This window comes from Halichoeres trimaculatus, unplaced genomic scaffold, assembly GCF_033239565.1.
Source record: "Halichoeres trimaculatus isolate MK-OKI-2021-1 unplaced genomic scaffold, fHalTri1.1 fHalTri1_scaffold_20, whole genome shotgun sequence".
Classification (NCBI taxonomy): Eukaryota; Metazoa; Chordata; class Actinopteri; order Labriformes; family Labridae; genus Halichoeres; species Halichoeres trimaculatus.
In genome coordinates this window covers 12,222,203-12,243,644 of record NW_027437198.1, presented here as the reverse complement: position 1 = coordinate 12,243,644, position 21,442 = coordinate 12,222,203, and the positions used below count along the sequence as shown (strand labels likewise).

General features: G+C 40.8%; 1 protein-coding gene across 1 annotated transcript; it reads left to right on the top strand.

The window, feature by feature from the left end:
* Positions 1-1,851: 1,851 nt before the first annotated feature.
* Positions 1,852-18,563, top strand: hlfa (HLF transcription factor, PAR bZIP family member a). The gene is made up of 4 exons (XM_074696640.1): positions 1,852-2,192; positions 3,647-4,003; positions 13,800-14,002; positions 14,174-18,563. Exons 1-4 carry the CDS (start codon positions 2,078-2,080, stop codon positions 14,387-14,389), a joined length of 891 nt encoding a protein of 296 aa, XP_074552741.1. The 5' UTR covers positions 1,852-2,077; the 3' UTR covers positions 14,390-18,563.
* The last annotated feature ends 2,879 nt before the right edge of the window (positions 18,564-21,442 follow it).

The window sequence follows — 21,442 nt, the reverse complement described above, 5'->3', positions numbered from 1 at the left end:
TTTAGCTGCTAGCTTGGACGCTTTAAGGCCCACCTCCGTCTCGTCTTTTTCATCAGTTAGATTGAGTCAGCATTTCCAATATTTCCTCTACCATAAATGCTTCTGTGGAAGCCAATGGCTGACGTCTCTGCCACCACACCCTTGTTTTTTTCTACAGTCTGTGGTTTTCACACTAGCATGCAACACAGGGTTTGCACCAAAACTCTTTGGTTAATAACCAAACAACTAATTTCCTACAAAGACAGTTCAGATAAGGAACATCCTAACCTACTAAACCAACATCAGAATGATCCAGCAGGTCACTGCCTTCACGCAGACACAGAGCCCCTGCAGAGTCTCATTAAGATAAAAGGTTTAAATTCAAGGAGCAGCGCTGACCTGTCTGAGACTCCAAACACGAGTCAGCACAGCTCTGACCTCGAGCTGTGGAAGATTTTCTTTGATGGCATTAAAACAAGATCTTAGTTTTGATATGCCGTGGTGTTTCCATAGACATGAAGACAGTTTGGGATAAGTGGATTCGTCCCACTTTGGTCCTGGCTGCACAAGCAGCTCCTTTCATGAGACTTTTATTGTACACTTACTTCCTCTTTCATTCTTTCAGCTGTTTTCGGAGGATCTCTCCTTTTTAAAACAAGAAGTATGTTGAAACTTTCTGACTAATCATTAAAAACAAACACACGGCAAGGGTTTCAAACTATGACTCAGCCGTTACTACACTGGAAAGCATGAGTTTCCATGTGCCACGACCTGCTCAGATAGAATTGCGCTCTGACAACACCCATTGGCTGAAAGTAGGTCAAGTTTAGATTCATTTCTGTCTACAGTGGATTGTATGCTCATTGCACAGATATACTGCTGATCACAACGGCCCTTGAAGGCTCAGTTCTTAAAGTCACAAAGACCCACATAATCAGGAAAGCATAAAAGTAAAGCATACTGAAAAGAAAAGATAAAGTCACACTGGTTTTACTCGTTTTTGTAACACATCTCATCTGAGAGAGAAAAAAAAGTGCACCAGTCAGTGATAGAATCTGTGTCACGGGTTAACCACAAAACAACTTTTCATAAAGAAAGAGTTGCTGATTTGACTTTGAAAGCACATTTTCCATCCAAATCGGCTTCCATGGAAGAAAACTTGTCACATATGTAAACTCATGCACCTGGAGAGATTCTCATAAAACTGGTTTTGTGTACTGATGTGTTAAGTTTTTGTTTTGTTTCCTGCAAACATTGTGACCTTTATGGATCACAGAGAGAGCTTAAAACTATGTGAAGGACTATAATACATTTAAGATGCTGTTAAAAATGACAAAGGCAAATAAAGAGAGTCCCCCTCCTGTTTTTTGTTTTTAACCCTTGGGAAGTGTGATGAAACATGCATAAAGTACCAAACACCCAAATTTGAATCATTAGCATGGACATTTTCCTAACTCTTAGGTTTAGCCTCGCAAATGTGTTTTATTTATATAAAATTTTCTATTGTATTCATTGTGTAGATCTTTTTTTATTATTAATTTCGACAGCAATGGATAAAGTCTGAATGAAACAAACTTAAAGTAGTATTTAACAAACTGATAAAGTGACTTCAAATGATATAATTTAATGTTAAACTCCGTCTTTGTTTTATAGTTTCACCGGATATTTGAAGTTGGTCACCCAAAATACTAAAACAAAAGGCAGCGTAGTCCAGACGGCCACTCGGAGAAATGAAGTTGTATTTTCCGACACTCCCTGAAGGCACTTCGAGATGTGACCCCGCCCTCTCGGGGCTTTGACGTCACCGACGCCCGTCTCCGCACATGGATGGAGAAGTAGAGGCTCCGTCAGCTCAGCTCCCCCCGCCCTCCTCCTCCTCCGGCAGCTATTTGCCAGACAGCCTCAACGACAGCCAGCCAGCCGCTCACCGTCCTGCTGCTGCGCGGACTCTCGTCTTCTCCCTTCAAGCCCCGGCGTCGCTTTACACCGCCTGCGAGGATTTCCACGGGCCGGTCACGGAGTTTGGTCGCGTCCTTTTAGGGGGGGAATTCTTGTCTCGTTTGTGCGAGTTTTGTTCTCCAGTTGCCCTTCAAGACATATGGAGAAAATGGCCAGACCTCTTCCTCTAAATCCAACTTTCCTGCCGCCGACCCATGGCGTGCTGAAATCCCTGCTGGAAAATCCACTGAAGCTGCCTTTTCATCATGATGAAGGTATGTTTGATGAGGGTTCAAACTTAATTTGCACGCACTGCTTTTGTCCCTGTTGTTGTGGTGTCTCGGCTGGCTTTGGTCGACCAATATACCTACATGGCTTTGACAGATGAAACGCAACCAAAGGACACAGGCTAAACTAATTAATTTGTAGTGATGCATCTTAATATTTTACGATCTCTGTGGACAAGCCTTGTGGTTGAGCGTTCTTCAGAGATAATTAAATTAGAGCGATGATTACCTCGGATAAATATTTGTTTACTGTCACTTTGGCTTGAACTTCAGCTCAAGCTAACGAGCTGATTTAGCTGATAGGCTACTTATTAACCCTGCTAGCAAACTATATACTTTCTTTTTTTCCATCTTTGCGCTTTGTTTAGCTCGTTGTTGCGTTTGTAACCTTTAAACCCTCACGGCTACAATGGGATTACATTAACAACACCACAATTTACCGATAGAGGGCGTGTTTATATCTAGTGGCTGTTGTGAATGCATGCAATGCTCCCTCTGTATTGTTGAATGCATTTTTCAGTCTTCTCACTGTTAGTACATAAATGGAGAACTAGTTTTTCTTGTTTGTTCATTAATCATTCAAATATCCATTCACCTGTATAATTGTATGTTTTGTAGATACTCGGGGTTTCGCTTGTTTAGGTTTTAAAAAAAAAAAACTAAAAATGGTTTTGAATTAATTTTGGCTGCAAATATTTTAGCTTTTAATCTATAGCTTATTCCCAGATAACTCCAAAAATTATTTTACCATTTCAACAAGAAAAAGAGAGACATTTATGTTTTTTTAAACAGTAATAAAGCTTTTATTTTGAAGGAATCAAGCAAAACAACATGTCACAATTTGGTGTAAGGTTCTAAAAACTAAGATAAGATAAGATAAGATAAGATAAGATAAGATATATACTTTATTAATCCCCGGAGGGAAATTCATGTTGTTTGGGCACTCTTCCAATATAGGGACAATAACAGCTTTATTTCATATAAAAGCCCATTTTATCTATTCAAATAACTCAAGCAATCTCTCTCAGGGCAGATGGTTGGCAGCATCTTGTGTGTAAGAGACATTAATAAATATAAAAATAGTGGTAAATTATGCATAAAAGCCAAATGTGAGAAGGAAATCAAAAATAAATACTGCACTGATAAATAAACTGCAAGATCAGTCTAAGTAATGGATTAAGGAACGGACTGTAAAGAAATAAAAAACAGGGAGAGTCTTGAAGTATTTTGAATGTCATGTTGATTTCTGTTTTTAAACTAGAGGAAACTTGTTTTCATCCTGAAAGAATACCAATTTGTGTTTAAATTTCTTGTTTTTAATACACTTTTGCACCGACCCTTTAAAACCAAACCTCAGGAAGCCTTTTATGTTTCTAGTGCTGAAGGGACCTAGGATTTTCCTTTTGCTCTGAGACAATGAAATGACTGTGAACCATTTTCAGGATTTGGTAAAGACAAGGAGAAAGAAAAGAAGCTTGACGATGAGGCCTCCGCCGCCAACCACCCACAGTCCGCCTTCCTTGGGCCCACCCTGTGGGACAAGACCCTGCCGTATGATGGGGACAGTTTTCAACTGGAGTACATGGACCTGGAGGAGTTCCTCTCAGAGAACGGCATCCCCGCCAACACAGCCCAGAGCGACCAAACCCCGCAGGCTCCTCAGCCGGCACAGCAGGCCCCGGCACCTGCCCCACCTACCCCCACCACGCCCTCTGTGGTGGACCTGAGCAGTCGCGCAACCACCTCAGTTCACACGGGCATGGCACCTCAGCCCTGCCTCCACAGCCCCGCCACAGCAGGTAGGAATCACATGCGGCGCAGCCTGATGTGCACACCTGTACACGTGGGTTCACGCTGTTATTCACACCTCAGCGGTGACAGGGGAGGCTTGTTGACTCACCTGTCACACAAACACATATGCACATACACACATACATGCGAGCGCACCCCCCATTTCCAACTGTCAGATGTTAATCCAGAACAAGCTGCTTTGTCTGCATCATGATGTGTTTCATGTTCACCCCCTGCTGCTTCAGCTTCTCCTCATTAGAGCTTTTTAGCACAGGTTAGCTTCGCTCTGACGTACTTCAGCTCTGATTTACAGCCTGAGCTGGACTTTAGACTCCCAGAGTACAGCACGATGAGGCCAAAGCAGCAGCACAGTCGACTTGGTGGAAAAGGCCTCTGTGTGACTCACGTCTTTGTGCTGTGTTTAGAAAGGTGGATTATGAGTTTTACTTTTCCACTGTTACGGCCTAATTTGTTGGTTTCATTTTCAGAGTCCCTGCAGGGTTTTGGATGATAAGTGATTACAGAGAAATGCCGTGTTAGTCAAATGTCTGAGTCACAAATCGGTGCCTTTTTTTATCCTGCGGTAATTTAATGTGATACATTTTCTAAGAAATGAAGACTTCATGTAAGACATTACTAAATAGTACTGTTTGTGATTCTTGAGGCCTGGATTTATAAATGCCTTTTTACTGCATAGCTACACGTTTCTTGTGTAAAAGCAGCTTTAAGAAGTGTAAACTCGTATTAAAGACACGCTGACATTAAGCAGGCAGTTGGTATTTAGTCTGAAGTGTTAAACTGTGGAAAGGAATACTGTGAGCTGCTGCCAGACGCGATTTATTTGGGTTTTTAATTCATCAGACACCAGAGCGATTTGAATCATTTAAAAGGCCGACCTTCACTGTAAACACAAACAGGGCCAACTCTCAGCAGGCAGAAACACGACTACACTGCCTCTAGAGACGTTCAGCAGTTTGATTCCAAAATAATTGTGCTTGTGTGTGTGTGTGTGAGGCCGAGTTAATGTGTGTTACCTGGCAAAGGTGCAGAGGGAAATCAGCAGAGGGCACCGTTTGGGAGATGGAGAATTATCTTTCTCTGCAGGATTACCAACATTTTTAATCCTAATATAGATTTATTTTTTAAGGATGGTTGTGCTTTAACTATTTTGCAAACTTCACTTAAAATCCTCATCGCCTTCCCCCAATAGTTCCCCAAACTCTTTGCCATGACACACCCAATACTAGCACCCCTCGTGCCAATCGTTGACCTAGTGTTCGTCGACCTTCACAGCTGGTGAACCGCCACCGCTGAAACACTTCCTGATGGTGTGTTGTGTCTTTTTTTTTTTTTTTTTGAAGGTCAGGAAGGAAGAAACCTTACAGAGGTATTGTAAACATAACCACCGCAGTGTGGTAGAAACACTGCACGAAATCGAGTCTTTGTTTATAATAGAGACGCTCTATGTGAGTGATTAGTCACCAGCTGACAGCCCACGCCAGAAAACCAAACAATACCAGTTTATTCACGGCACAGCTTGAAGATAAAAGAGTCCATCAACAGGGGAGAATAAAAGCTACTTCCTCAAAAAAAAAGAAATAAATAAAAAAAAAGAATATTCTGATTTGAAATTGCATTTGCAATCAGGGACAAAATACAGCAGAAAAGTAAAGCCCAAGCCGGCAAACTTCTGACAGTTTTACCTTTAAAAACCTTTAAGATCAATTCTTTAATGAAGTTCAATGCAAAAACTGAAATCTAAGCAATTTTCCACATCCAATTTGGATTACTACATGTATTTTAAGGCTTCATATGATCCACATTCAACTGACAAGTGCAGAAAAATGTTATAATTTCAACATATTCAAAGACAAAAATGTCACTTGAATGATTTGAAAAAATATATGCTATTAATGTATGAAAAATTTCTGGAAATGAATTATTTTTCTTAAAACAAAACAAAAAAAATAATCAAATTAAAGTTTATTTTCACATTTAAAAACAGTAATTTTAAAGTCTTAAATAAAAAATTAGATTAGATTAGATTAGATAGGAACTTTATTAATCCTTTGGGAGGGTTCCCTCAGGAAATTCAGAATGAAATGACGATAAAATAAAAAGTTGTATTGCCAGATTTTGCTGACACAGTCACACATTGATAAATAATTTTCTGATAAACAAGGCGAGTAAACCAAAGTAGTCGATTTGAACATCAGTCAACATGTCTCAGTCTTTGAAGCGTTTTTCACAGGAGTTTAAATCGAACCTTTGATAAATGATGGAAGAAAAAGGCCAGCGAATGATTTCATTAACACAACATTGTGTTTTACCTTAGTGTATCCTGCTACCTTTTCCACCTGTATCACCCCATTCTTGCCTCAGCGCAAACCTTGTTATGTAACAGAAATATTGTGCAGAGATCAAACAGACTATAAGTGAGCTTAGATGGAAAATCCTCCATTACAATAAACATTAATCCAAAAATAAGCGTTTTGTTTTGTAGGGAAGGATTAGAGCCGAAAGTCCACAAAGACATACAAGTGTCGGGTTGAGTTTTATCGACTTACAAGTCAAAGAAAAATGTCCGAGTCAACACGACACGCATCCTCCTCAAACAGGTTATTTTACACACTGACGTTTCTGTGACAATGAGCCAAAAAGCTAGCCTCCAGCTAACACCTCCTAACACCAGGGTCTTATAATGTAATTCTAAGGCATAAAATTTGCCTGTGCAAGAAAAATAACAGAAATCTTACCATTTAAACTTCAGAAACTGATGATGTTGTGCTTTCATTTGAGCCCTACAAGTAAGTGTATAACAGGACAGGAAATGTGTGTGTGTGTCAGATAAAGGTAAGATATTGTATTAGTCTCCTTTCCTGCAGAAACTTTGCAGCCTAAGTCTAAAAATATTAAGCCTTACTGTTGTTTTTAACACATAAAGTTGAGGTTTTTACAAAGAAATGGAAGAAATTATGACTTTCTTGAGTAAAACTTTCTTATTTATATGAGCAAGAGCCCAGCAAGGACTCGTTTTGGAGTTCCTCACATTATTTGTGACAAGTTGCCCTATGTATTAGTAATGAGGTTAAATTTGCTGAAGTATTTGGATGAATGCCGTATGTTTAGAAACCAGTGCATTACGTTGTAACTTGTAAATGAAAGCTTCATGTTCCTTATTGTTTTCCCTGGATGTTCCCGGGGTCGCTCGTATTACTTCCGCCTTGCAGAGCTGTGCAGACGGAGCCCAGCGACTTTGAGCTCGGATGTGAGAACAGAGCAGTCAGAGATAAACAGATGCGTGTGTACAGTACACTTTATTCCAGCCACAGTGCACGTGTGTGTGTGTGCGTAAGCGTGCGCGTGTGGACTGTGAGTGTGCGCGGTCTTTGTTCTGTGTTTAGGTCCGTCTCTGTCTGTGTCTTCACATTTACCTCTCACGTGAAAGCAGCTGGGGTTTCCTGCAGTGTGCGGGGCCATGTGACAGACACATGCAGACACCGTGTGCAGAGGCGAGCTGCAAACAGGAGCTTGTCACGGCATGTAGCTCCCCCCACCCCGCCCCCCCCTCCCCTCAATCTCCTCCGTCCGGTCTTCCTCTCCCTCCCCGGCCAAGCCTGGCTACGATGCAGCGCCGGACTCGGAGCCAAGGCACAGGCTGTACCCTGCAGAGATCACATGGACTCTGGTGTGCTTTTGTCACGTGCGGGCAATGTTGTTCCAGCTCGGCAAGTCTCGTCTAACCAGCCTCTCCACTAACTGCACCACAACAACCACAAAACCCTCTGTGCCCGCTCCCTGCTGCTTGTAACTATCGCAGCAAAGCTCCTGATAACAGCATAACTACAACACCAACAAACGAGCGCAAATTTCACTGAGCTCCTGTGGTTCAGGGTTCAGGTGTGGTGCAGGACTCCTGTGTACTGTTGGCAGGGTCCAAAGGGGAAGTCAGATGTAGGAGGGGGTCAAAGGGCGTGTTGTTGTGGTGCATTCCTGTGTGTTAGTGAAGGAAAAGAGGCCCCGCTGGGAGACTTATCAGCAGATTCAAGGAGCTGAATATGAGCTTCATGGAGCAGGAATGATCGTGGAGTCCTTATCAGACCCGCGCTCTCTCACAGAGTGTTTTCAGTCCGTCGTAGTAGCCTCTGGCCCCGTTTCATGCAAACGGAGCAGCGGTCCTCTCAGATGTCTCGTCATGTGGACGCCTGGAGACAGGATCAGCATGTCCTGCATGATCTGGAGGAACAAAGTCCTCCTGACTGCAGTTAATTCTGCAGGGTTTGCTGGATAAATCAATTTGAGGGGAGTTGAGTAACTTGTAGATGAAAAAGAAGAAGAATCATCAAACATGTTTTTTCGTGGTTAGAAATGTCATGAAAGACGCAAAACAAAATGTTCTTCCACCTTATGGTACTTGAACTCTTGGACTTTGTCATGTCGCGTCATTAAATGAAGGTTTTCCTTTGATTTTTTGGTTATGAGTTGGTGCAAAGTGCACTCAGAGCTGAACAAAAACATTAAAATTGACTGTCAAGATGGCGAAAAAATGACATTTTTGTGAAATTCTGTTGTAATAAACCCACAAAATGTATCATCTATCATCATATGTTTTGCAATATTAAAGTTCTTGTGAGTGCAGTGTTAAAATTTTCATGAGAAGAAAAGATAAATAGAACCACTGATAGAAGCATTTTTGTCATTTAAATTTGTGCAACTTCATCACTGTGCAGGTTTTGTAGTTACCCTGCAGCAATGAAGGTTTTTATTTTGGGTCGATTCAAACAAAATAATACCAGGAAAAACAACCACAGATGCAAAGAGTGATTAATATCATACAGGCCATTACATCTCTGATCTTTGACGCTGTAGATCTCAACAAAAAAGGTTTGAAGAAGCATAGAAAAATATTAACAAGCCTTTTTTCAGATAAAACACAATCTAAAGTTTAGTACTCAAATTTCTTACAAGTGTGTTTAAATGTGCAGGTTTTGTTACTTTGTGAGATTTGTTGACGCTGAAAAACTTTTATGAGGTTGTTCGGTTAATTTCTATCTCTTGGGTACAGTTTGGTGGAGAAGCTCAGAGAGAAGGATGGCAGTTTGTGTTATTTTTGGTCTCATTTTGCTCAGACATTGCAAAGGGTTATGCTTTAAAGAATTACAAATGCATGATCAAAAATTTAAACAGATGACTTAATTTGGTTTAAGCAAGTGTAGAGAGGTAAGAACTGTGTTTTTCTGTGTTAATATCAGCTGACGCAGCAAGACAATCCTTGTTCCTTCGTTGTTTAGTGACTTCAGAAGAAATATTATGTTAACTTTTTTTATTCTTTTGTCTCAAGTGAACCAGTCAACCCAGTTCCAGTTAGTGTTTTTTGAACTAAGACAAGGATCTTTTTTCGCCTCTCAGAAGTAAGAAGTGGTTGTTTTCTGTCCCATGTCACACCCAGGTCAGGGTTCAGCTGCTCACCACATGACAACACTCACACTGACTCTGATATGAACATGTAGCGTGACAGAGACCTGCTGCCAGGCGTGAGTCAGCCCATGAATCTCTTCACGTCAAATAAAAACCAGTTCTTCGGGTGTTCAGAGAGGAGCTCTTTGTGGGTCAGCTCAGGTCCGACTTTGCTAAATTTAGACTTCAAGTGTTCAATGATTATTTCCTCACTAGAAAAAAAAAAAGTCTATTTGTGGCTGTTGCAGGTCAGCGAACGGCTCCTACGTCTACTTTTAGCTCATGACCAAGTCGCCGTGCTTTAATGGCGTTAATTCAGAGAACAGAACGACCCGTGGAGGTGATTAGGACGAGGAGAGGCGGCTAATTGAAGGTTTGAGTTCAGGCCTGACGGATTGTCTACGACAGCGTCTAGTTTTAGTCAGTAAGGAGCTTTCTGTCTGCGCTGTTCGCTTTATGAATGAGCGTTGAATATGCAGGAGTGGATTAGTGGGACAACAACAGAGCGTGGAGTCATGGGACTCAGGAGCTGCTTCCAGAAAGATCCTCAGAAACAGGCACAGGTTATCGAGTGGTCAATGTTGAAAAAACGCCAAAAAGTTGTCATTTTTAAACACTTATTTGGTTGGTTGGGTAGTGGAGGCATTTGGAGTTGATCGGCAGGATTTGGTTTCAATTTAGAAAGCTTAACGTTTGATTATCTGGAAAATAATCACCAGATTAATCAGCGCTGGTAAAGTTTTAGCACAACTTGACAAAAAACAAGAATAACGGAAAATATTCAATTTATATGCAATTTTTCAAAGCTTTTTTTATTCCTAAGTCGGAGAATAGACCACCCTGAGTGGACTCATTTATAGATAATATGAAGAATAAAGGTTGAATATCATGGAGTGCATTTTGTTTTGCGTCACATTTTTCAAGAATCATAAGAAAAAGTAAATAAACAAAGAGACAACCAGTGAGTGAGGGACATGAAGCTTACTTTAACCAGAAAGCCCTTTCAAAATAAAATCCCCTTTATCCTTCAAGGATAAGAGGGAACACTCACAAGGTTACAAAGTGATAAAACAGACTGTTAAAAAGCAAACAAGAGATAATAAACTGCAAAAGAAGAAGCAGAACTATCTGAATGCCAAGGCCCAGAGTTGGTCACACCCCATGATATTAACCCCCCTTTCAGCTCTATCCACGGTCCTGTCGTCTCTGACTTGAGGCTTAAAACACCTGAAAAAATAGTTTGAAAAAAGAAAAAGTTAGATCTGATTGAGTTAATTTTGTACTTGTTGATGTGGTCAAGATTTAGGAACACGTCAGGGTTTTGTCCACCTTCAGATTGTTTTTCTCTGCCTCAGAAAGTCCCAGCATTAGTTTGTGACCAAGGTTATAATAGTTTTGGATTTGTCATTATAGTTTAGTTTTAGTTAGTTTTGACGTTTTATTTTCCATTACAGTTGAGTTTTAATTAGTTTTAGAGCAGGCATTCTAGTTTTAATTAAGTTTTGATGTTTGCAACAAGGCTTGGTTTTAGTTTAGTTTTAGTTTTAGTTTAGTTTTAGTTTTTTAATACCTTATTAACCAGATGCAGGATTCAAAAAGGTCAGAGTAAATATTTTGTCATACTGTTTATTTTCCAGTCCAACATAGTGCTCATTGCTCAGTCAATGCTGATACTGAACTGTTGGCTGCTGCCTTAAACACATGAAAATAATATAAACTTAGGATAAAAAATATAAGCATAAAGTATATAAAATTATGTTGACATATATTACATAAAAATAATATTAACATAAATTATAAAAAAATAATATAGTATGAGCTTCAATAAATAAAAACTTGGACTCTGTAACAATTAAACTATTACAGATGCTCTAATTCATTGCCCCACTACGTTTTGTCGCAGCACAGCGCACAACCAGTCAGTGCAGTAAACAAGCTCGTCCCTATACGTCGCTATGATGGTGCTGTGCGAGACTGACAACTGCCTAAAACTGTCTAAAATTGGTTGGAAAAATGTGTCGGATTAATTTAAATCCTAAAGGCTGTTAATATTGTCAAAAACTATAACTAAGGACATTTTGTCTATCATTTTAGTTCGTTTCAGTTAGTTTTGTGAACACAAGAGACAGTTTTAGTTTACTTATCGTTTTTGTTTTCTAGTTTTTATTAGTTTGAGTTAACTACAGTGTATTTAAAATTTTAGTTTTTGTTTTTAGTTTTGTTTTAGTTTACTATTATAACCTTGTTTGTGACTGATTTCCCATCACACGTCGTCTTAAAAACTTGATAAAGTGACAAAATAAGTCCACAAAGTGTGAAGACAAACAGAAGACAGACTGGGGTGATTTAGAGATGTCAACAAATAAAGAAGTCTCTCCAGAGGTCTAGTTTCCTCAGTGTTAGTAGCACACGTTGCAGAGAGCATTATTTTGCATCGTCTCCAGTAGAAGAAGCAGCCTCCTGGATCCCTTTAGCATGGACATATCCCAGTCGAATCCATGAATTATCTTTGTGGTTTGTCCGACTGCAAAAATCAAACATCAGTTTTAGCAGATGTCTTGTTGTGACAAAGTTTGAGTTCATGTTAATGAAATTTGAGTTTGTTATCAAATCGAAACTTTTCAAACCCAGCCACACCCTCTTTTTGTTCAGTCTGAGTTGTTCATTTGTCACGTCTGCCTGAGGGAGATTTCCACAGCTTTATGAGGTGTTAATGAGCAGTTCATAAAAGTCCCTCTTGGTTCTCGGTTTTATTTCGCTCACTTTCGAAGCAGCTCGGCTCAGTCCGACCCTCGCCTGAGGTTTTGATCCTGTTGTCATAGAGAAGTCTGTTGCTTCCTCTGGGTGGGACGCTTTCTGCTGATGTTCACACTTCCTGTTTGTTCAGAGAGCGGAGTCTCAAACCTCCAGAAAACAGTCTGAGCGTGCTCACACTCTGATCGACTGTCTGCTGTCACACGAACAGAAATGTAGGTCATGATGTACGAGCTGCCAGAACATCAGCCACTAATGAAAACCAGCTTTCTATAATACTCCCAACTGCTGCTTGTTGAGCTTTTGAACACACACAGAGGGAATGCAGGTGTGTGAAAGCAATGAGACAAATTAATGTCATGAATCACGCAGGAATAGTTCCATTCAGGACGATTAATGAACTGAGTCACCGTTTACTGCTCGGCCCACTTAGCGTCAGATCAATGGGTGCATTTTTCAGCTTAAAGATCGACGCTTTAGAGACGGAAAGTGTTGATCTAAAATTCAGTGACAGGAGCAGCTGATAGCTGCAGAGCTTCAGATAAGGCCGGCCAGGGAATGATCCACACCTGTGACTTTAGAGCTTGTGTCACAGTGACACCTGCTGGACAAAAGAGGCAGAATTGTACCTGTTGTGTTTGCACCAGGATGAATATTTGCGTCTCTCCAGCTGGTGTCTTATTAGTGATTAATTTCAAGTCAATCCCTCAAATTTATTTGGTCAATCTCTGCATTGGTTGTCTCATAAAGAGAAACAAAAATGATAAGTTTAGCTTTCAAAAACAGGAGTCTCTGAAGTCGCTGCCTCTCCTTTTTGTGTTATTGTGGGGACAGAAAGTCAGGGGTTGGGGTCTGAGCTGAAAACTCACTCCAGAGCTGCACAACATCACAAAGACGCTCCCTTAATCAGGCAGGGCGAGGACTCATGTGCCTGTAAGATTAACTGTGCGGTTTTATCTGAGGAGTTTGGTGTCCTTGAAGGAGTTATGTAATCACTGTGTGGAGTCTGAAAGAAGTTTTTCTTCAAAAAGGGACAAAAAGATTTGTCCGTGCAATTCAGAGTCTTGAAATGAGAGTCAGTCACATCTTTTAACTCAACATGTTTAGATCCAAGTGTCAAGTCTGACCCCAAATCCCCAGTTGAGAAGAGCCGTTGCTGTTTGCTTTACATTGGTACAACAGCACCCCCTGCTGGTGGGCTGTTTTGCCTCATGCAGAGCAGTCACCTCATTTCACATCAGGCTGGTGTCTGACATTTCTTAATGGATCAGCAGCTAAACTTGAGCATGTGAGCAGAGAGGGAATAAAAGAAGCATTCAGCCCCCGTCACAGGCCTCCTGCTGGGAGACTCTCCTCAGATCCCCTCCTCCTCCTCCTCCTCCTCCTCCTCCTCCTATGTCTGTGTCAGGCAGTGAGAGCTTCTCAGACATGATCTGACGTTACATAATCAATAATGGAGACCTCCCTCTTCCCTTCAATAAAGTTTTCTTTAATGAGACATCAAATCAGAGGGACTTAAAGGGCTCACTGTGCTCCTTTTGTGCTCCAACATGCAGCTCACATTTTGTTTTCTTCTTCTTTCTGTGACGTCAGCCCGAGACACCCCCAGCCCCATCGATCCAGAGTCCATCCAGGTGCCCATGAGCTACGACCCAGACCCAGCAGACCTTGCTCTGTCCAGTGTCCCCGGGCAGGAGATGTTCGACCCGAGGAAACGCAAATTCTCTGCAGAGGAGCTGAAACCCCAGCCTATGATCAAGAAAGCGCGCAAGGTGTTTATCCCAGAGGACATGAAGGTGAGGATCAGCGCACTGATCTGCTCTTGTTGTAGTCGTTTCGCTTTTATCAAATACATTTGCAGAATTGGTCTTGATCAAAACTGAATTTTTAACCCCCAGCTTCCTGAAAGCCTGCCTTTTTTTGGATTTGCTGTTTATTTCTGTTAATCTTTCCGTTCTCCTCCTCAGGACGATAAGTACTGGGCCCGGCGCAGAAAGAACAACGTGGCAGCCAAGAGATCACGGGACGCTCGGCGGCTGAAGGAGAACCAGATCGCCATCCGCGCTGGCTTCCTGGAGAAGGAGAACGCCGCCCTCCGCATGGAGGTCGCAGACATAAGGAAGGAGCTCGGTCGCTGCAAGAACATTCTGGCTAAATACGAGGCCCGACATGGGCCCCTGTGAGCCCCCGATCCCGACCCCCTTACACCGACCCACACCCACTTTCCCCCTGACCCATCATCCCTGAGTTTTAAGGACAATGTGTCTCTTTTTGTGGCACTGCCCCCGTCCTCCTCCACCTCCCCCACTCCTCCCCTTTGACCTCCACACATCTGTATGATTCTGGTATTATAACTGTCATTTTGACTTCTATCATAAGCTTCGATTCATCTGTTCCTTCTTTGATTTCTGTACACATTGTTAGACTAAATATAAATATATATATATATATACATAGATAAATATATGTATTTACACATGCATACTTCCCACTTTAATGTACTGTGAGGAGTTATGAGCCAACCCACCAGCTGAGTCCCCGCCTCCCCTTGCCTGCCCGACGCTACTTTCCACTTTTGAAAACGATGCCATGCTGTTTGTTCACTTTCATACCAATTTTATACATGAGATCAGGACTGAGAACTGTTGTTCCCCATTTTCCTTTCTACTTCTTCTTCTTCTTCTTCTTCTGTGTTTATTGTGTGACGTGTCCGAGAGCCTGATTATAACCTCTTATATATTCTGTTGGAAAACCTTGTTTTCTTGCACCATCTCCCTTTTTGAACCTTTTTCTAGATGTTTTTGGTTCATCTAATCTTCCTACTGCTCTGAAAGAGTGTTCAGACCAAAAGTAAGCAAAGCTTTTACTCCTAATCATCCATCTCCTACAGGAGTGGTGGTTTGAATCTGGGCTAAAACAGCACTTACACCCCAGTATTTGATTATTTTACGTGTTATAAACTGGTGAAAATGAAGCTGAATTAACTTCTAGCTGTTGCAGATTCTAAAGGTACAAATTCTTGCTTTCTCTGATTTGTTAGCTAGAGGGAAAACGTCTTTTAAAATACTTGTTTTTGCGAATGGAGTTTGGTGTAACCGTTTCTGCAGGTCTGAAAATCTAAATGTTTGAGCCTTGGGCCTTTATATTCCTGCTCAAAATGTAAAATTTGAGGTGATTTCATCTGTTAAGGCTGTTATTTTTTTATCGAGCAACACATTAACGTTGCTTTGTTTTTATCAAGCTACACAAATATTTGCTACTTTTGGTCTGAACACGCTCCACCAATCCTCTCTTTGGCTTCTGTAAATTTTCCTGCATTTTGAACTTTCTCTCTGGTTTCTGTTTTTCCTTCATCATCCGGACACTGAGCAATAATAAATCCTGTCCAGAACTTAACATACATGTTCCTCACCCCATCCTGACGCCCCTCGCACTCTCCTTCTCATTTCTCTAACTTCGTTGACTAAGCTAACCCTTAGTTAACCTCTGCACTAATGCGTGTCTCACAATCTGATCCGCTGATCCTCACTCAGAATTTCCTCATATTTATCTACCTTTTATTTCTCAGATGGAAGATTGTTGTTTTCATATATATATATATATATATATATATATATATATATATATATATATATATATATATATATATATATATATATATATATATATATATATATATATGTATGTATTCTGTTGATATAATTGTTGGTAGTAATACTACTCTTTACATTGTTGTTTAGCCTCCTTGTTTCCAGACTTGAGCATGATTTTCTTTCAAGCCTCTCGCTTATCCTTTCTTCTTTTTATTTTGCAAAGTTGTTGATAATTCTTTTGGCTTCTGTTAAACTTTAGCATGATTAATATGAGTGTTTTATTTTAGAAATCAATACAGATGTCTGTAGTCTCTCATCGTAGCTCTATGTTCGTCCTCTTTTTTAAAGATGGCTGTATGAATGTAAAAGATGTTGACAAAAAAAACAAAAGTTGGATGGTGTTGTCCAATACTGTGGTTAACCCAATCAATTTGTTTACTGCAGACCAAAACGATTCACACAGAGATGATATATTGGTTACAAGAGATATGTTTATATAAACCGACTATAAGTTGTTGTTTTTGTACAGTATTTTTCCTATACATTACTGAACTATGTATTTTAAAGGCACAACAGATCCAGAATATTATTAAAGAATACACGTATATAACTCAAAGACATATAGTGGTATTTTGATATTCTATATTAGTTAGAGAAATGTGGTAGTTTTACAGAGATTTGTGGCTATTCAGCAGCACCCCAAACCTCCTGGGCATTATTCTTCTTATCATGATCACGACAAGCGTTATTCTCCTGCACATGTCGTTAAAAATCTCATTAACTCCACGGAAGCAGATGCTGGAATGTACCGTACATCGCCCCGTTTTTTAGGAATCTGTCCAACTAAAAAAAAAGACTTTGACGCCGGTTTCTTTCTTTCTTTCTTTTTCTTTCTTTCTTTCTTTTTCTAACCACGCGGCTGGTGTTACTTTCTGGGATGAAGTTACGATGAAGGAAGGGAAATCTATAGCTGGTTACTCTTGCTGCTACTGCTCTGTGTGTGATTCGGTTCCTTTAATGCAGTTATAGCGTCTCCCTGAGCCTGAGTGATGGACGCTGGGAGGATTTAGTTTGTTTGCTCGTATTAAAGCTCCCAGCAACGTCCCACCCTCCACCCTCACCCCTCCTGAATGTTAGCTGCACGCTGCAAAGCTTTTTTGACTGAGTTTAAGACGAGGAGGTGACTTTTTTCCTGTTTTTAAGGCTGATGTAGTCTTTTCTGACGATTGTACGGAGGTCAGAAGCTGCCAGTGTTAAAATTAAAATGTTTTTCTAGGTTTTTTTGACTTTGTGAGATTTGAATCCCTGTTGTTGACAGATGGGTGTGAATGACTTTAAACTCAGCCTAGCTGAGCTGCCGAGTACAAACATTAATTTTTTTCTTTTTGTTCGGACAGTCTACTTAAATGGTCGATTCATTTCAATGAATCAAGAACTCTTTTTTTTTTTTTTTTTTTTTCTGTTTTTTTCTAAACTTCATGCTTTTTTGCTTGACAGCAATCCACAGATTTGCATTTCTTTGTAGCATTAACTTTGGATATTTAATTCTTGGCAAATAAGTAATAAATATTGTTTTGATTTTATTGATTGTTTTACTCTTTACTCTTGCCAGGAACAATATATTTGGTCGTTGGATTTTTCGGTTCACAGAGGCACAAGAAAAATACTCAGATTCTCAGATTCTTAAAATTATCATAAATAAAGGCCAGATGTTATTTGTTCTACTTTGTTATGCTGTATCAGACTTTTTTTGTCATCAGCAGCGCAACCACACTCCACCCAAGTTTGAGTGTTTTTATTTTGTAGGAGTGGCAGCCCTTGGCTTCCGTAGATCTGTGCTGAGGCCTTACACTTTGAGGCGCCATGTTTCCCTTCATTATTTCCAAAGACTTGAAAATAGTTTCAAGATAAAACAGAAAACTTAGGCTTAGCCAGACAAAACTTTAAGGTATTAGTTTAAAAATGGCAGCCTTTAACTTCCGTACATCTGCGCTGAGATTTTATAAAAACAAACATATAATAAAAAAAAGACCAAGATCAGCCTAAGAAAAAAGGAAGATTTGTTGGCTTAGTCTGGTTGATGATCTGATCCAAAGGTGTGTGTGTCTAAGAGTGTGTGTTTGGTGTAAAATAATTATTTTCTTATCACAAATGTCTGTATTTTTGCGCTTTGGAGGGGTGTCTCCCTTCTACATCCTTTCTGCACAGATGCACTCAGAGTGAGCAGGGTTTGTTGAGGAGAGCTACGACTGGAACGCTCTTTCTTTTTTTTTCTTTTTTTTTTTCATGTAACCGTAACGTTTATAGGAAAAAGCCAATAATTAATCCACGCGTATCCCAAAATTACCTCACTGTCCAGTAATTTCACTACCTCACCCGGAAACGTAAACCATAATTCTGAGTCTATTCCAGTGCCTTGAATACACTGACTGTTCCCCGGTCTCTCAGCAATGTAAACTTCTCATTACTAATCGGTTCTGCTTCAGACCTGCACTGAAGGGCTTCTTAGTGCATCAAAAACTGATTTATTACACTAACTCACTGCGCGCGACTCTTCATTTCTTATTTTGGACATTGCAACAGACTTGTAACCATTGTATTCATGGCAACACCAACAGACTGTTTCAGAGTGTTAAAACCAACACAGAGGGTGTATTATCTGTCTGTCATGGAATGGAAAACAACATTTATTTGTGCTGTTTAGCCCTCAGCCTCTCCGTCTCTGTAATTTGTAGTGTCTAATAAAATCCCAGTTCTTTTCTGACATGTTGTTTTTCTCTGATTATTCCTTCAGAACTCTAATGTCTTAAAAGAGTCAAACACAGCTGAGGGATCTACCCTCATTAAAGAAGTTGTCAGGCTTATCTGTTTGAGGTGGACTGCAGTGACACCTGTGGACAGAATGGGTAGTGTTTTTCCAGGATAAAGACTCAGGCCACCCGTAGCTGGGTATCCGGGAAACTGCATATTTTTTAATAAATTTAGGCCTATCATCCACACAGAATGTTGTTTTCGGAAAACTCCAGCCTAAGTTACGATTTTGGAAAACTCCACTTGTATGATTTCGTGAATAAGCCAGGAAACAGATTTTGGTTCTCCAGTGTAACAGCTGAATGACAGCCACATTCAAATATGTGTCCCCCGTCAAAGCCAATGCCATCCAGGGTGACAAAAAAATCTGAGGGCTAAAATCTCTGTTTTGGGTTTTCCCAAATTGAGCTCAGAACGCAAGGTACAGACCTGAAATTTGGCGCCAAATTTTGACTTTCCAGTTTATGCTGAAATTCCATGAAATATGTGTCCCCCCTCAAAGCCCATGCCATCCCAGGTGACAAAATGCATCCTGAATCAAGTCTGAGGGCTAAAACCTCTGTTTCCGGTTTTCCCAAATTAATCTCAGAATGTAAGGGCCGGCCCTTGTGGTTTGGAGCCAATATATAACTTCTTTTTTAGTATTGGCTGTCACAGGTTTGACATCTAAACAACACTGCCAAATATGGGTTTGACTTGCTTCAAGACACAATTATTGGTAAATTTTCCTGGTGCATGTGGATAAAAGTCCTTTTAAAAACGAATATGGGAGTACTAGTTTTTGAAAATACTTGGCTACATGTGTACCAGGCCACAGTTTCCTATTTTCTCTCTTTGTTCAAGATAACTTTTTGCAGTGCAAAGTGAGGAGACGAGGTGAGGTGTATTTATTCGTAGTTAAAGGAGGTGTGAGGAGTTTGAAAGTGATCTTTTAAAAAAGGCTCCCTTCTAGATATATACTTGATTATAGTCCACACTTTAAAATGATATTATTAGCACCAATGTAGGTTATTTCAAAATTTTACTTTGTTGCTTCCCAATCGTATCAAGCAAAACTGGATTGATACACGGCATGCCCAAGTCGACAACACCACACCGGCTGACAAAGTTTGGAAGTGAGAAAAGAGGTCTAGTTTTTCTCTGCTTGAAAACAATGTCCCTTTTTTTTTTTTTTTTTTTTTTTTTTTGTCTTTTGTAGTAATGGTGGACACAGGAGCCTAACTGTCAGACAGAAAAAAGGACAGAAAATCCCAATTCTCTGGGCCAGGATGCCCTGGTTCACAACTGGCCAAATCTCCCCCTGTATGCTTCCTCCACTGTCCTCCATATTTCCAGCTCTCCTGAGGGTTCTTCAGGAGGGCCACAGACTACTCCTGGTGGCCCCATTTTGACCAGCCAGGACTTGGTTTTATCTGCTGTGCACGCTCTGCTACAGCTCACAATGTGCCTCCCAACCAGGGGGGATCTTCTGTCACAGATGGAAGGCTCTGGGTATGGCCCCTGCAAGGGCATCAAAAGCATTAATCGCATGTGTCCGACACTATTTTAAACACACAAACCTAATCCGCTTGATTTTTGTATGCAAACAGGTGGAAACTGTTTAACTATTGGTGCTAAGGCATTCTTGCCAGAGTTTCAGATCAGAGACGGTCCCCGACTACACTGAAGGTGTTTGTTACTGCAATATTCTGACATGGATGGTGGTATTGTTGGTAGTCATCAACACGTACCCTTTTTTCAAGAGTGCACGTAGATTACATCCTCCACCACAACCCACTAAACCATTATGGGATCTATCACTGGTGCTGGATGCCTTACGTTTACCTCCTATTGAGCCCTTGGAGCATCTGGATCTCAAGTGACTGTCAATGAAGGCTGCGTTTCTCCTGGCTATGGTATCAGCTAATTATGTAGGTAAGCTGCAGGCTCTGTCAATCAATGAGTCCTGTCTCAGGTGGAGCCCTGACAGATCAGGCATCACACTCTGGCCTGATGTCTCCTTCCTCCCTGAGGTGCTGTCCTCATCCACCCTCAGTTAGCCACTACGCCTGGCTCATTTTGACACGAGGGCCCCTTCCAAGCCTCTTTGCCCAGTACGTACGTTGAAGGCTTAAATCAATGCCACCACAACCATTCAACAATCGGAATATCTGTTTTTCTGATTTGGGGGTTTACAGAAGGGCCGTGCTGTCTCTAAACAGCATCTGGCTGGCTGGGTTGTTGGCACTAACTCCCACACATAAGAGGTCGGTGGCCACACACCGTCATCCGGGGTTAGAAAATCACACATTACTTTTTCTTAGGTTCTACAGGGTAAATGTGGTGGCAGCCCAGCCATTTGAGGGGGTCCTGCATCAACACCCTCCTGACTCCATTTTTTAAGCTAGGTGCCATTAGCCATCCATCCTGTTGATTCCTCGTGACATTGTTGATATGAGTCATCCAGTGCTAAAGCAGCACCTCTGGAGGTCACAAGGGATGAAACAGAACTCAGTCTATGGGTTGACCCAGGAAACACTTCAAGCCTGTTTGAAAAGTTTGATGCAGGAGTTCAAAGTTAACCCCAGGAGCACTCCCTTGAGACAGAACAAGCCACATAAACCATCAGAGCAGTAATAGCTTCATTTATAGTCTGAGCTTTATTAAACAAACTTGGCACAACAGTTGGGACATTTGTAATTGAGGTGCCAATTAAGCACCTGATCGTCAGCACCTCGGGGGTACCAGAAGCGGCAGAATAAGATGTCTGGCAACAGCAGAGAAGATTTGGCAAATTTTCAATGAGCTCAATCCACTCAGCTCAGAAATCCTTCATTTTCATGTGAAAAAATG

What these genes read in the sequence shown, in the direction of transcription:
- hlfa (XM_074696640.1), top strand. Translation starts at nt 2,078, where the DNA reads ATGGAGAAAATGGCCAGACCTCTTCCTCTAAATCCAACTTTCCTGCCG. An exon ending in GCCTTTTCATCATGATGAAG is followed by an intron (nt 2,193 to 3,646) that starts GTATGTTTGATG and finishes AACCATTTTCAG; the next exon opens with GATTTGGTAAAGACAAGGAG. An exon ending in TTATCCCAGAGGACATGAAG is followed by an intron (nt 14,003 to 14,173) that starts GTGAGGATCAGC and finishes TCTCCTCCTCAG; the next exon opens with GACGATAAGTACTGGGCCCG.